We start from the raw sequence: 14,977 nt of genomic DNA on the forward strand, positions 1-14,977 counted from the left end.
GCAGTCTACTTTCTTCCAACGGTCACCGAATATACCCTGGAGATCCCTAGTAGCGTATATTCCTGATCCTGTTTACAGCTTGTTTTCTTTTATTAAAGAGATTCCATCATACAATCTTTTGCTTTGTAGGACTTCTAGAATCTTATGACCTCTTACGTTGCCACCCTAAAAGGCCACTTAGGCCAGTGTGCCAGACCAGAAATCTTAACATTTTGATTACATCACATAAACCAGCCCGAATCTCTCCTGGTGCCATATATTCGAAGCTGCTTCCTTTCCGTAGGGGCTTATTCAGCTCTTAACTGAGGTTTTTAATCTGAATCAATCTCTCCATTTTACATGCTGCTGCCGGGCTCATCCTTCTGAAGCATTTGCTTTCATCAGAATTCCTAGGCTTGTAACATCTCGTTTTCTCATTGCACTTGAACTTGACATCACAAAAATTCTTTATGAGGTCCACTGCAAATTCCAGAAATGATAGGTTTTTAATCTGCAAAAATCTAAACATGAAAGGTTTTGATCTCCTTTCAGAGTTTTAAGCATTAATAAGCACATAACACATAACTTAAGGCAGAGATTAGTTGAATTCACTTCAGATAAAACTCTAAGGCTCCACGAGGAGACTTCTCTGGCCATGGGGAATGAGTGTGTCTCTGAGGACAGAACGAAGCGTTCTGTTGCTCCCCAGGGAAGTTTTCTTTTCACTCTTCCCTCCCGGCCACATTTGGCTTGATAGTTGACAACATTATCGTATATTCCTTTACGCTATTAAGCTGTGGATGTATAACACGACAAAAATTAAAGTACCTACTTAGAAATGTAGCTTTTTAACTGTAAGACATCCAAATCAACTCAGTGGATTGGAGCTGAAAATGTTTAATTTGCTTCATTACATTTCATTTAGTGACTTTGAGAAGGGACACTGTGATTTATGTTAGTAAAAGTATATAGTTTCAGGGCCTTTGCACTATTCACTCTTTTCTCCTTAGAAATGTGCATGCTTAAGTTTTTTTTCTTCTGGTCTAAGATCACTTCAGCAACCCCTTCTCTGACCACCTGTTTGCCATACTTCATACCTCAGTTTATTGCTTCCCTATTTTTTCTCTTAGCAGTTGATAAAGTATCAACATATTTTTATATCCTTAGTTGGTGGTCACAATTACTGGAACACAAACTCCAACAGAGTAGGAATCTTTAGCTTTTTTGTTGACTGCTATATCATCAGTCTCTGGGACAGTGCTTGTCAGAGGGTAGAAATTCAATAAACAGTTGTTGGATGTATGTAGGAAAAGGCAACACAACTGCAAACAAACCTCCAAACCATTTTTATTTAACACTATCAATATAAAAATAGTTGTGATTATATAGAATGTAGAAATAAAACTTCACAAAATTAAAGTATTTCATACAGTTTGGTGTACAGGTTAAACTTTTAATAGCACTTATAACTGTGTATTTTTTAATATCCAAAGTTTTAACAGTCCTTAAAACTGTTTATGATGAATAATTGTTCTCAGCTTCTTTCCAAGATGTTTTACAGTCACGGGTAAGACTTAGCTCACTCCCTTGGTTTTCAACCAATGGATATTTGAGAGTAATCATAAACGGTGGTAGTAGCTGACACTTTAATAATACATAATGTATCCCAGTCTTTATTTAGAGAGAACTAACAAATACAATGAATAACGGTCAAAGCACACAAACCAGCGAAATCTGTTCCACAGCTTTTACAATTTGTATTAGAAACGTGAAAAAAGCAGGTACTGTCAAATTACTTTTTTGTCACTATGTATCATCATCTATAGTTCCTTGGCACAAACAAGAAACAGTCCCTTGCCAGGTTTAGTTCTGTGAAAGGACAAAAAGAAATAAGGAAGAGCTAAGGAAAGAGTGGAGGGAGAAACAGCAATGGGTAGAAAGAAAGCTAGAGAGTCTACAATGTAATTGGGACTAACCAATAAGCAATATGATAGTACCGATATTTTTTTAAAATATCAAGCAATAAGAGAGTACTTGATTTTTCTAAAAATGCTAGTTATACGAACTCTAGATAGGGCAAAGGGGAGGGAGAGGAAGGAAGGGGGTATGAAGGTAGGAAAGGTGGAATGAGATGGACATCATTACCCTAAGCATATGTATGAAGATATCAATGGTGTGACTCTTCTTTGTGTTCAACCAGAAATATGCAAAATTGTGCTCTGTAAGTGTAATATGAATTGTAATGCATTCTGTCATACATAACAAATTAGAATAAAAATGCTAGTTTTAGTTTCTCACATTAATAGTCTTGAATGGAAGGCAAGATCAGCAAGACACCCATAATATATAACTTTAAGAAATTTCTGCTAAAGCATATTTCTGGAGTATCTGCACTGTTACTCGGTCCCCCTTTATTACCAAATAATTAGATTGGTCTATCTTCGATGTAAATCTGAACATATCTGAAAAATAGGGAAGTTTACCTATAATGTTTAATTCATTTAGAAATGAAAAACAAGATAATGCTTGGTTTTATTTCTTAAAAGTTCAAGTCTCCACAACATGGCGATTACAGTGCGCCTACAACATAGCAGACGGTTCCTCTTTTATTAAGATCAGTGGTCTATCATGCTAAGTGAAATACACCAATCCCAAATACCAAAGGCCAAATGTTCTGATGTGCTGATGCTAACTCACAATAGGCAGGGGGTGGGGATTCAGCAGGGGTTATAAGGTGAATAGAGCGGGGATGGGAATGGGAAAGACAGTAGAATGAATCGGACATAACTTTCCTATGTTCACGTGTGAATTCACGATCAGTGTAACTCCACACCATGTACAATCACAAAAATGGGAAGTTATACACCATGTATACGCATGTCAAAATACACTCTACTGTTATATATAACTAAAAACAAACAGCAACAAAAAAGACCAGCAGTCTGCTTTGCCTTTTTATTTCAGTTATTGAGTGATGCCTCATGATTACTTGATACTAAGAAAGCATCAACAGACCAGAATTTCATTAAATGAAAGAAAGTTCCTTGTGTTAAAATATCAAGTCTTGGTGCAGTCTGTCAAAAACCTGAGGTGATTGATGGCTCTACTTATTAATAATTACCAGTTTTAGAAACAGCTGATAGTTGGGGAGGACACATACAGAAACTTAAGCCATGTAATGATTATATTTAAATAAAGTGCCTTAATACACACATATGCAAACAAGCAGTCCTACAACAGAGTTTAAAAGTCTACCATGCAGCTCAGTATTGTGATCCTAAGGGGAAGACATTTAAAGCTATTTTTTACATTATTTCAAGAACTAAGATTTCTTACCTTGATTTGAATGTCAAAATCAAGGCCCCCAAGTACCTAATGAGATAAATATGCAGGGATTTGCATCTTAAATACTCAGATGAAAATCTTTTAGACTGATGACAGATAACAGTATTTTTTTTCTAAGATCAGTGACTTAAATGGTGCACCCACAATGTTTTGTAATTAGTTCCAAGCTAAAGCGCTCATGTTTGAAGCAGGTGATATGCAGAAACTGATTTTATATGGGCTGGTACAGCTCTTCCAACACTTAAGTCTTGAAGAAAAACAACCCAGTATTGTTAAGTTTTGGGGGCATCTGAGGTGGATGAAGGACCTACTTGGTACAAGGTAATTACAAATGCAGTATTTGTTATGTTCTTCCTTTCTTTCCCTTAACCAACCAAATTCTCATGCCAAAGAAAATTCTTATCCAGGGCTGGGGATGTGGCTCCAGCGGTAGCGCGCTCGCCTGGTATGCGTGTGGCCCGGGCTCGATCCTCAGCACCACATACCAACAAAGATGTTGTGTCCGCCGAAAACTAAAAAATAAATATTAAAATTCTCTCTCTCTCTCTCTCCCTCTCTCACTCTCTCTTTTAAAAAAAAAATCCTTTGAATCTTTAAAAAAAAAAAAGAAAATTCTTATCCAATTAGTTTTTTTTTCTTCTCTATGGAAGGGCAAATAAACTCTTATTCATCCAAGTGTTCCCCATCTGGAAAACCCAATATTTAATGATCCTTATTTGTAAGACAAATGTGAGCATTTTACAAAAGAAGTCACCATAGGATTTCTTCAGCTACACTTTTCAGTATTTTTAACATGATTTGGTTTTAAAAACAATTTACATATAACTGTCTTGAATTTTATGAACTATATAAAATATGTATATGTATATTTGAATGTCCTTAAAAATAAAAATGAATGTTTATAGGTAAATAATTTAAAAAACATATCTGAGTCAAAATAGACCAAGATTGTTGTCTAAAAGAGTAAAGAAAATTAAATAAGTAAAAACTAAGTTTGATTTTCATCTTTCTCTTCTCCTCTACAGTGAGGTATCCACTCAAATACTTATACTAGTGAAGAGCATTTGACCTATAAAGAAATCAGTGTTTGGACATTACAAATTTAGGTACTAACTAAAGGCAAGAGCGAGGGGAGGTAGCACATTTTACATAAAACCTCAGAATAGGTTATTGCATTTATACATGAAACCTCTCGGACCTCAGAGGTGCAAAAACTTGCATGAGGTCACCGCCCTAATTTATTACAGAACCTGGTCACCTCCTCCTAATTTCATGATTCTTTGACCAAATATACTAGTTTTGAGAAAAATAAACAACAAATTGGGTGTTTTCCCAAATAAACATTTTCTATATTAACTTTATATGAAACAATTTACATTATTTCAAACTAGTCAATAAATTAATATTAATACCAAAATGGCAATAAGTTAACACTCCCTTCTATATATTTCAATCAACTGTCTTCTCCAATGTCTCACAATACTACAAAAGGCTTGATGCATCAAGTCCAACAGCATTTCATCTCAATAACAATATTATGTTCAATGTTGAACAGTGAAAATAAACATTATCTCTTGTGTATTGATTTCAGCAATTTTAACACTGTTCCACATGTCACTCATGTTGCTATTAATCATAAAAACACAACTACAAGGTTAATCCAAAGAATAATTTAAAAGCCATTTCAATGGCAATTTCTGTGACTGAGTCATGAAAGCAGACATAAAGTTCCTGAGGTTTTGGATGAAGAAAGAGTCTCCTGCAGAAGAAAAGAACACATTCATTTCAGAAATGAAAATTACAAAAAATAAATTCAATTCCTTTTATTATTTGTATGTTTTTGAAAGAACTAGTAATAAGTTCAAAAACCACTAATCTAAATCACAGACTATAGAGAGTTCATTTCTAAACAAATAACATGTGCCTTAGGTTAATTATTTTTATTGTTAACAGTGTAAAAATTTTATTTTATCAATACATAAATATTATCATACCCTTCAATTTAAAAATATTAAACCTAGTCATTATTATTACTACAATATATAGCACTGGCATCAATAAAGTGCAGAAGTTATCTAAACATTTTATTGCCACTTTCTAAAGTTTATTCTTTTTTTTTAAAAAGACAGAGAAGAGAGATTTTTTTTAATATTTATTTTTCAGTTTTTTCGGTGGACACAACATTTTTATTTTATTTTTATATGGTGCTGAGGATCAAACCCAGCACCCCGCGCATGCCAGGCGAGCGAGTTACCGCTTGAGCCACATCCCCAGCCCCTAAAGTTTATTCTTAAAACATGAACTATATGATGGTTCTTTTTGCAGACAGTATTGAATTGGAATTAACATTAAAATTTTGGTTTTCTTCAAGAGTTCATATATTAAAATATTTAAACAATATTAACACATGTAAATCAATCAATTTAAATTGAGAACTAGTTCTGTTTGATTTCTTTAGGATTTTTCCTTTATGTAGACCTGCTTCATCCTAATTCAGCCCCTTTAATTCTTTCTGTTCCCATGCTGTGGACATAGATAGGGAACCACTGGTCTTCTTATCGGTGGCCTCTCCTGAGTTCACACCATTCCACAGGCTGCTCCTGTTGTTCTTCTAATGACCATACACTATGCAGAACGCAGAACTAACTTTATGCTGATGTTCTGAAGGCTGATGATTACACATCACAATCACAGGGGAGCTTACACACTAAAAACAGATTCCTCCTTCCATGAATTCAGTAGGTCGTGGTGGGCCTCAGGCAACTCCAATTCTAACAAGTGACTCAGGTGATTCTAAATCCCAAGGACCAGAATATGGAAATGATACAGTTTGTAAATTGTTTATCATATAGCTTAGTACTCCATGGCAGGTATCCAGTAGCCTCAATCCTACCGCTGCCCTTTCCTCAACAACTCTTTCTCCAACTTAACCTTCAATATGTCCATCAAAACTCAGTTCCTTAGACAAGAAGCAAACAAGAAACAATAAAAGGGTCAGACAGTGAATAATGGGTAGCTAGCTACTTTAATGGAGAACCTCTGAGGAGATAACCTGCTAATCCTGGTCTGAATATCAAGGAGCCAGATATGCAAGGGTCAGGGATAGAACATCCCAGGTAGAAAAAAATAGCAGGAACAAGATTTGACAGGTGCTAGTGGGAAGAACATGTAAAAAAAAAGGAGCAGAAGAGGAAATGAAGGGAAAGAAGGAAGTCAGGAAGGAAGGACAGAAATTGGAGAATAATAGTGGATTATTACCTGATTTGCAAGGCAACAAAAAAGAATTTTTAAGTAGAGAAAGTCTTTAGAGGGATTTAAAGGAGATACTTAGCAAATCAAAATTTAAAATGTTAAAGTATTATAGCTAGATTGATTTTATGCCTATGTTTTAAAACATTGATCTGCTGTACTACTTGTCTTTCACTTTTCTAACATTTTATTTTACTTTCAAATAGCTTTTTCCTACTTACCCTACTACCCAGTAGGCCATAACTGGTGGTGTTTTTTTCTGATCAGTCCAGTTTTCAGGTGAGCATTCAAATAACACACCATATTCCTTCACAGGGTTAAGAGAGGACAGCGAATTTGTAGAATCAGCATGATCTCCACCACTCAGTGCCTTATTTTTCTGTAAATCGTGGATATTGTTGGTATTAACTGGTATTAATAATGTTACTTTAAAATGTTTTCACCTCCAGATTCAAAATGGTTGATCCTAAGTGCATGCAATGCCTTTCTTCCCTTTGCCTTCGGTTTCCACTCTTCCTTAACACTTAGCTCAATACTACTTCCTAAAGGAGACTTCACGGGTAAAGTGCCCCTGATGATCCCAGGGAACACTTTGTTCACAGCCCTATGTTGTTTAGTATTTATATTATAATGCATTAGCAGTTTGTAGGTCTGTTTTCTCATATAGAAGATAGACGGTAAACTTTTTTCCAAAGGCAGAGACAATGTATTCATTTCTATATATTTAAAAAGAAACAGTGCTTGTACATAATATAGGAGCTTACTGAATGTATATTAAGTGGATAAGATTTTGTAATAAACCTAAACACATACATTTAAAACTATATTTTTTCTTCCTTTGAAGCATAATCTTTAAATTTCCCATTTGTGAAAGCATCAGCAAAACAATTACTCATTTGGTACATATAAACTTTTTATAAGGCTCAGGATAAAATAGGCGATTCTTGATTCTTCTCTCTCTCATAACTTCTAATCCAACAATAAATCATTTGGTTCATCCTCCAAAACATCAAGAATCCTGAAGTTGTGATTGTTTCTCACTTTTCGAATTTTAATAGTCTCCTAACTGGCCCTGCCTCCATCCTTGCTGCCCTACAACCAGATTTCCAAAAGAGTCCCAGGGGTTCTTTAAACAACTGGGTATCCTGTCCTTTCTCTGATGAAACTATGTAACAATGTTCCATCTGTTTCAGAAAAAGCCTGGAAGTCCATGTCTTAGTCTCAGGCCCTGCTGCATTGGTAATCTCATTCCTTTCCACTCTTGGCCTGATCAGGAGGCTATGAGCTTCCCCAGACCCTCCAAACTCTGTAGCTTTGCATTTGGCTCCAGACGCCATGCGGCCACCCCAGCACTCCTTCCTGCCTCTGCTGAGATGCTACTTGACCTCATCAGCCAGGCTTTTTAAAATAGTAACACATCTCTTATCTTTACACATTTTATTTTTCCTTGTGACACTTAAAATACCCCATATATTATTTACTAATTTCTTCATCTTCTCCATCAGAAAGTAGGCTTCAGGGAAGAGAGTTTGTTTTGTCCCCACTTTAACCAAGGCACCTAGTCTGGTGCAGAGTAGTATCTCAACATTTTAAATGATACCAGGAGGGCTTGGGACATAGCTCAGTTGATAGAATGCTTGCCTTGCATGCACAAAGCCCTGGGTTCAATCCCCAGTACCACCAAAAAAAAAAAAAAAAATCCTTAAATGATACCAGGAAGACTAATTTATATTACTAAATATTATCAAATAAGTTAATGTAATATTTTTGTTCAGAATCTAACCAGTTATGCTAAATAGGAAAGGAGCAGCATAATAACCTACAGTACATGGGGTATGGTAAGCATAACATTTTTGCAGAATAAAAATTTCTGAGAACTCAAAGAAATCCCATAAGATACAGAATTTCATTGCTGAATGAGCCCACCCTGAGGAAATGCCAACAGCTGAGGTTCAGTCCAGGATTCCTTATTCCCAGCCTAATGTTCTAGTTTTAAATTTAAGTTCTGCACAAACCTGGCATTCTCACTTACATCTTGCTGTATACATTATAGCCATCTTCAGAGAAGTCTTTTGGCTGTATGATGTTGGATCAGTCACAAGTGAACTCTTGTATGACTATCCTTTTCAAGTAATTAACATGTAACTGATATTTTAAACAATCTAACTGGTATTTTAATTACATACTGCATTGGTGCTTATCTAGCAGGAACAATATTATATGAAACTTCATCGTGGGTTAAAAAGCAAGTAATCAATGAACAAACTGCTAAAACACCTGCAATAGTATTTTGTCCATAGCTATACCTTAATCCATTATGCTCCGTATTGGTGGTTGAACAGTCACAGAATTATTAGAATTATTTTAGGTATCAATTGGTAGATATCATTGACTTAATGGCTGAGTCACAGATATCAAATATGGGAAGTTAATTTACATTACAAACTACTATATTCTACTTCGCTATAGAAAACATGGATCCACTGTTTACCTAAAATACTAATATAGGACATTTAACTCTACTATAAAACAACATTTTGAGATTAACTAGATTGAGTATAATCCAGAAATTGGTTGGCTGATTGTTAAAAAAACCCAAAAAAACCTTGAATGCATTGCTGGACATACTGATTACCGAGTGTGTGGAGTTTGGGAATGATATTGGCAAAAAACTATATTTATAAACTTATTTTACCTCTTCCATCAAAGTCTGTTGGAAAACTGCACGAATGGAAAGACAACACTGATGGAAATTCTTTATTAGCTGTGAGTGGATAGAGCCACTGAGCTGTGCCACCTCTTCATGGGTAGGAGTAATGAAGATTCCTTGTACTGTTTCTAAGGCAACATAGTGGAAAAGTGTGTTCTCAGGACCAGATGTCAATCTCAAAACGAAAAGGGTGGGGGGAGGGAAGATAGGGAGAAAAGAGAAAAGAAAAAAGAAATTCAAGTAAATTTAAAAGTATTATGTCATTTTGAATTCTGTAGACTTTTTACAATTAGTAGTGCAATTCGGGAAGGAAATCTATTTTTAATCCTCTCTTCATCCTTAATTAAACAGGCTTGGATTATTATTAATTTCCTTGATAGAGGCAAACACAACCTATTATGCAAGGATAAACAAACACCAATATATATCTCCAAGTAACTTAATCATCCCTTTGCTAAACACTCCAATTGGCCAAGCCCTCTTTTTCCATGGTTGGTAATGAATAACTCAGATGATGTCTGGTCTAGATATCTACAAACCATGAACAAGGTAAACCATACATAAAAATACCTTTCATAAAACTAAATGGGTCTTTAAATTAGTCTTCTGCCATGATAATAAAAGTAATGATTCTGAACTGATATAAAATTATTACCAAACTGCAAGCTAGATTAATCTATAATACTGTGGCAATAGCTGGTACTATTATGCCACTTCTCAGTACACTCAGTACACTCTTGCTCTATGTGATCTTAATATTTTCATTTTCATTTTCTTCCCCGATTTTTCCTTCCCTATTTAATCTTAGATAAGTCAGCAGAATCTATAAATATTGCTTATTTCTGCCAATAGTAAGAAAAGCTAAAGAAAAACAATAATAGCAACAACAAAATAATAATGGCTATCAAATACTGACCATCCTCTATGTACCTGCAAAACTTTTTGAAGCACTTTTATTTTAATTTTCATAATGACCCTGCAGGATCTTAAATATTACCATCCTTACTTTAATCATGAGTAAACCATGGTCAATGAGCTTGGATTAACTTGAATGAAGTTGCATAGCCAAGTGTCAGGGCTTAGCCGACTCTGAAGCTTTGCTCTCCTATACCTTATTTTTTATTCTCCACTGCTGACTCTTGACTGGCAGTCTTTATATGGTGGGCAATTCCCTTCTACATCTCAAACACTCAAGCTGACCATTCCAAGACTTTTGTGATAAAGGCTGTCTATACTAAAAAATACCTTTGGTTGATTATTCTCCAGCTGTTAAGTACGGAGGCAGGGAAAAGGCATATTTTAGAACCTAGGCCACATGCTAGTTAAGTTCCTGTTATATTTTTAATTAATTAGGTAGTATGACCTAAATAAACCTCTTATCTCTTAAACCAGGGATTAGGAAACAGACCTATTGGGAGTGGGGGAATCATGTGTGTGTTGTTCTCCCATTTCTCAGCAGGGTGGCTGGCTCATTAATAACTACCATGTAAGGGCAGTTCTTATACCAAGTCCATGACCTGCTCATATGTGAGGTAGGACAGAATTCTTAAAGGAGATGGAAGCAGTTGTGAGCAGACTACCAAGCTGATTCTTCTTATGGAGTACTCCATGTACAGAGTGTTTCCAAGGAATAAAATCACCTTCCAAGGAATAAAATCTTAAATAGTCATGATGAAAATAAGTATAGTGACTAAAAAAGGAAAATAATTTAAAACATATTTTAATCTAGAGGTGTTTGAATTGAAGAAAAGGCACAGAAGACAAATTATTCTTAAGAAAGAACTATTAATAAGATTGGGAGGTTAGAATCAACATTTTTGTGATCTATAAAATTTCTCTCAAAAATAAATCACAACCACCACTTTGGAAAGCAGTTTGGAGATTCCTCAAAAATCTAAGGATGAAATCACCATATGACCCAACTATCCCACTCCTTGGTATTTCCCCAAAAGATCTAAAAATCACTATAGTGATTTTTTTTTACAGCATCAATGTTTACATTAGCACAATTCATGATAGCTAATATGGAATCAACCCAGATGCCATCAATAGATTAAGAAATTATGATACACACACACACACACAAACACACACACACACACAAACACACACACACACACAATGGAGTTCTACTTAGCCACTAACAAGAATGAAATCATGGTATTTGCCAGTAAATGGATGGAAATAGAGAACACCATACTAAGTGAAACTAGCCAAAATCAGAAACTCAAAGGTTGAATGTTTTCTCTCATACAGGAAGCTAGAGTAAAATAAAGAAAAGTGGGAGGGAAGGATAACATAAAGAACCAATCAAATACAAATTCAAAGGATAACAAAAAGAACCAATCAAATACAAATTCACAGATGGGTGAAAGGAAGTCTAGTAGAGTAGAGGAAGGAGAACTGGAAAGGGGAGGAGGGAAAGGAAAAGGTAGGGTCATGAACTGAAATCCATTTACATGCACATGAGTTTGTTGGGATTAACCCAACTACTATGTATAACTACATAAAGCTCTAATCATAAAGAAATAATCCACAAAAAGCAAGTTTAGCTCTTGAAAGCCATAAATTTGTTCATATATTAACTGAAAGTTTAGAAATCACCAACTACCCAATAGGAAGACAAAGATTTGTATTAAAAAGTAGATAAATTCAGATTTGATCTTTGGAAAGGTCATTCCTGCACTAGAGAATAGATTGAGAAATTTACAGAGAGAGAGAGAGAGAATAGACTGGGGCGGGGGGCTGGGGGCTGGGAGACTAATGCAGTGACTCCAGGGAGAGAGAAAGGGACCATAAACCAGGAAGCATCAATGGGCTGAATGGATTCAAGTACTACTGAAATGCAGAATGGACAGCATTTGTTTGCTGAATGAAACGTCTGGTATAGATAGTATTCTTAATATATATTTTAATTTTATATCTTTGATGTCTTTTAAAATAGTAGAACCTATGATTTACATTACATGTGAATTTGTTTAAGCTACTGAACTTGAAAGAAGAGTTTCTATTTACTAAAGATAATGCCAAAATAACACAAATATTTTTTAAAATTATATGGAAGTAATAAAATTTCAGTAGTTCTTGTTAGATGAACACTAGGGTTTTATGAAGGTACTTTAGGGTTCCATAAAAAGTTTGTTTCAGATTTAATTGTTTAAAGGACATTTTTATAACTATTTAAAATACACATTCAGGTGTTAGGGTCTGTAAACAAGTTAGGATGGTGCCTGGCATTTTGCCAGAGGGAGTGGTTTGTGAAGTAACGCCAGCGAGCCATTAAGTGTGGAGGTTCCTTATTGGTTGACTGCTGTATCTAGTTTATGTTAATTAGATAAGCTGTGTGGAATGTATATATACCCCTCCTGTCCTACAATAAACGGCTCCCACTCCTGCTGTATCAATCTACACGAGTTGTTTGTCACCCCACCCCCGGTTATTTTGCTGCAGCCGGATTGCGGCATTCAGGGGCTGGGGTTGTGGCTCAGTGGTAGAGCGCTCACCTAGCACACATGGGCACCGGGTTCAGTCCTCAGCACCACGTAATAATGAAATAAAGATATTGTATCCACCACCTACAACTAAAAAATAAATATTTCAAAAAAATCATTCATATGTGAAGGCCTTAAATACCCAATTTTAACACATTAGATTTCTAACGAATTATTTTATGAAGAAAAATTTCCCTGTTTTTGCCCTAACTTTCAGGGAAAAGCATTTCCTGGAAACTCCAAGATTTGAACTTGCTAACTTGTTAAAAATGTTTCCATGATTAAGAGCTATGTACTTGTGTATGTGTATGTGTGTGTGTGTGTGTGAATTCTATTTCTGAATGTCTAGATGCTTAAGCAAAAGTGTGCAATGGATCCCACACATGACATCATAATTATATACCAAGCAAGGCTCAGGCTGACCTGCCTGTCTATCACATAGTACCTGCCCTACAAGAAGTGAACATGTAACATTTCATTTTGCAATTACTGACACAGTTTAAGCTGCTAAACATTCCCTCTTCACTCAGTCCTTTTTATCTCAGAATTTCCTCCTCAAAATAAGTTCGAGGTTTTCTACAAAGGATGTTATAGAACAGTTCCCAGGTCCCAGCCTCTGAGAGGACATGCAGGGTGGTGGTGTGTACTCTTGGGGGTAGAGGGAGCAGAAACAGGAATGAGCAGAGGAAGAAGCTGAAATGTGAAGCTTGGACGTATTCTCAGAGCTGTCTTGAATTTGCACAAGGACCAAACCTCTGCACTCCCTTATCTGGCAGACTTAGAAGGGGCTATTCTCTAGGGTAGGAACTTGGCCCTGAGACCCTAGCAGCCACCACTCCAAGATGTTGGTGGTGAGGGCCCCGAGCTAAGGGGTAACTTGGCATCCACCAGAGTCTAAAATTAGTGAACTCAAAGGCCAAGATCAGTAGTGCATACTTGGATTTTCAGTGACTCTGGAGGCTGAGGCAGGAGGATCACAAGTTCAACACCAGCCTCAGAAACTTAGGCCCTAAGCAACTGAGTGAGCTCAGTGGTTAAGTGCCCCTGGGTTCAATAACCAGTACAAATCAAATACAATATGAATAAATAAATAAAACTCTAATTTAAAAATAATATTAGACATACAAAAGTGAAGTTACCTGTGAAAGAGAGATGAAGGGGAATTTTTCTGTTTTGAAATATTTGTGTGTTTTCCCTCTTATAATATGAATATGTTCATTTTCCTAAGTGTAATGAAACATTATAGTGCTGGGATTTGAACCCGGGGCTTGTGCATATGAGGCAAGCACTCTACCAACTGAGCTAAATCTCCAGCCTGAAATTGTATTTTCTTATTGTAAAACTTTCTCAAAGACAGAAAGCATAAGATAAAAAGTATATTAGAAGGAAGTTTCTTACTTCATTGTGTTATATATTTCCAATTCTTTTTCTGAAGGATCCTTTTTCAAATTTCCCAAATGAAATGGATTTGGAAGGGTAGACTTTTTTTTAGTGATCTGGAAAATATTTACGTAGATCAGTTTATATCTAAGAACAAAATCAAACAGCAGAAATTATTCAAAAATTAAAAATCCTTCTAAGAGAACTACTTGATATTTTGCAATGCTTCTTTTAATATTTTTGATGCTAACTTCCACCTCTTGGCTTAGCCTTTGCAAAATAGGATCCAAGGGCTATGCCATAACTAGGCCATCACCAAGTTTATATGCATGCATACCCATCCCCCTCCCGAGGCTCTGCACTTCTCAAAGTCAGGGCTATGTCTTACTCATTTTCATATCTGTCTTGTATAGCACAGCCCTTGGTACTTTGCAGGTATCAATATTTGTTGAATGGCTGAATCTTAAAGTTAACTGAATTTCTCTAAAGTGCCATTTATGATCTTGTTATTTTAAAATATATCCGTATTCTCTTGGACTATATTTCCTATCAATTTCATCAACTGAGATAATGGACACAAAATCAGTACTTCCTAAATACATTCCACTAACTTCTCCGACAGTACCCTGCAGTTAGGAGTGAGAAGCCCCAGTCTATGGTCATCTACGCCGGGTCACTCAGAATCCCGTATTCCACTGGCGCCAGTTCTCCATCTTCTTCATGCCTTGACCGGCATCACCTCCACCCACCCAGATGGCAAGTTCAAACACGTTTCAAAAGAAAATAGCATCACTAGCTAAGTAGAGAGCTTTCCAGGATGAAT

At 35.9% G+C, this 14,977-nt stretch overlaps 1 protein-coding gene and 1 non-coding gene across 7 annotated transcripts in view; one reads left to right on the forward strand and one right to left on the reverse strand.

Annotated features, from left to right (window-relative positions):
• LOC106145196 (uncharacterized) overlaps positions 1 to 14,977 on the forward strand; it is a 146,479-nt gene that overhangs the window by 90,125 nt on the left and 41,377 nt on the right. The gene's annotated exons all lie outside the window — the stretch shown is intronic.
• The window catches only part of Intu (inturned planar cell polarity protein), an 88,321-nt gene continuing 74,646 nt past the window's right edge, over positions 1,303 to 14,977 (reverse strand). For 3 of the 5 annotated variants that reach the window (XM_078020691.1, XM_078020688.1, XM_005335503.5), the window contains 4 exons: positions 14,173 to 14,270; positions 9,269 to 9,458; positions 6,795 to 6,952; positions 1,303 to 5,083 (listed from right to left, as the gene is read on the reverse strand). In XM_078020691.1, the coding sequence (XP_077876817.1) occupies positions 4,972 to 5,083; positions 6,795 to 6,952; positions 9,269 to 9,458; positions 14,173 to 14,270 (558 nt within the window). In that variant the 3' untranslated portion in view covers positions 1,303 to 4,971. Of the gene's footprint in view, positions 5,084 to 6,794; positions 6,953 to 9,268; positions 9,459 to 12,786; positions 12,865 to 14,172; positions 14,271 to 14,977 lie in introns of those variants that run through there. The other 2 variants (XM_078020689.1, XM_078020690.1) reach the window with 2 other exon arrangements.

This window comes from Ictidomys tridecemlineatus, chromosome 9 (assembly GCF_052094955.1).
Source record: "Ictidomys tridecemlineatus isolate mIctTri1 chromosome 9, mIctTri1.hap1, whole genome shotgun sequence".
Lineage (NCBI taxonomy): Eukaryota > Metazoa > Chordata > Mammalia > Rodentia > Sciuridae > Ictidomys > Ictidomys tridecemlineatus.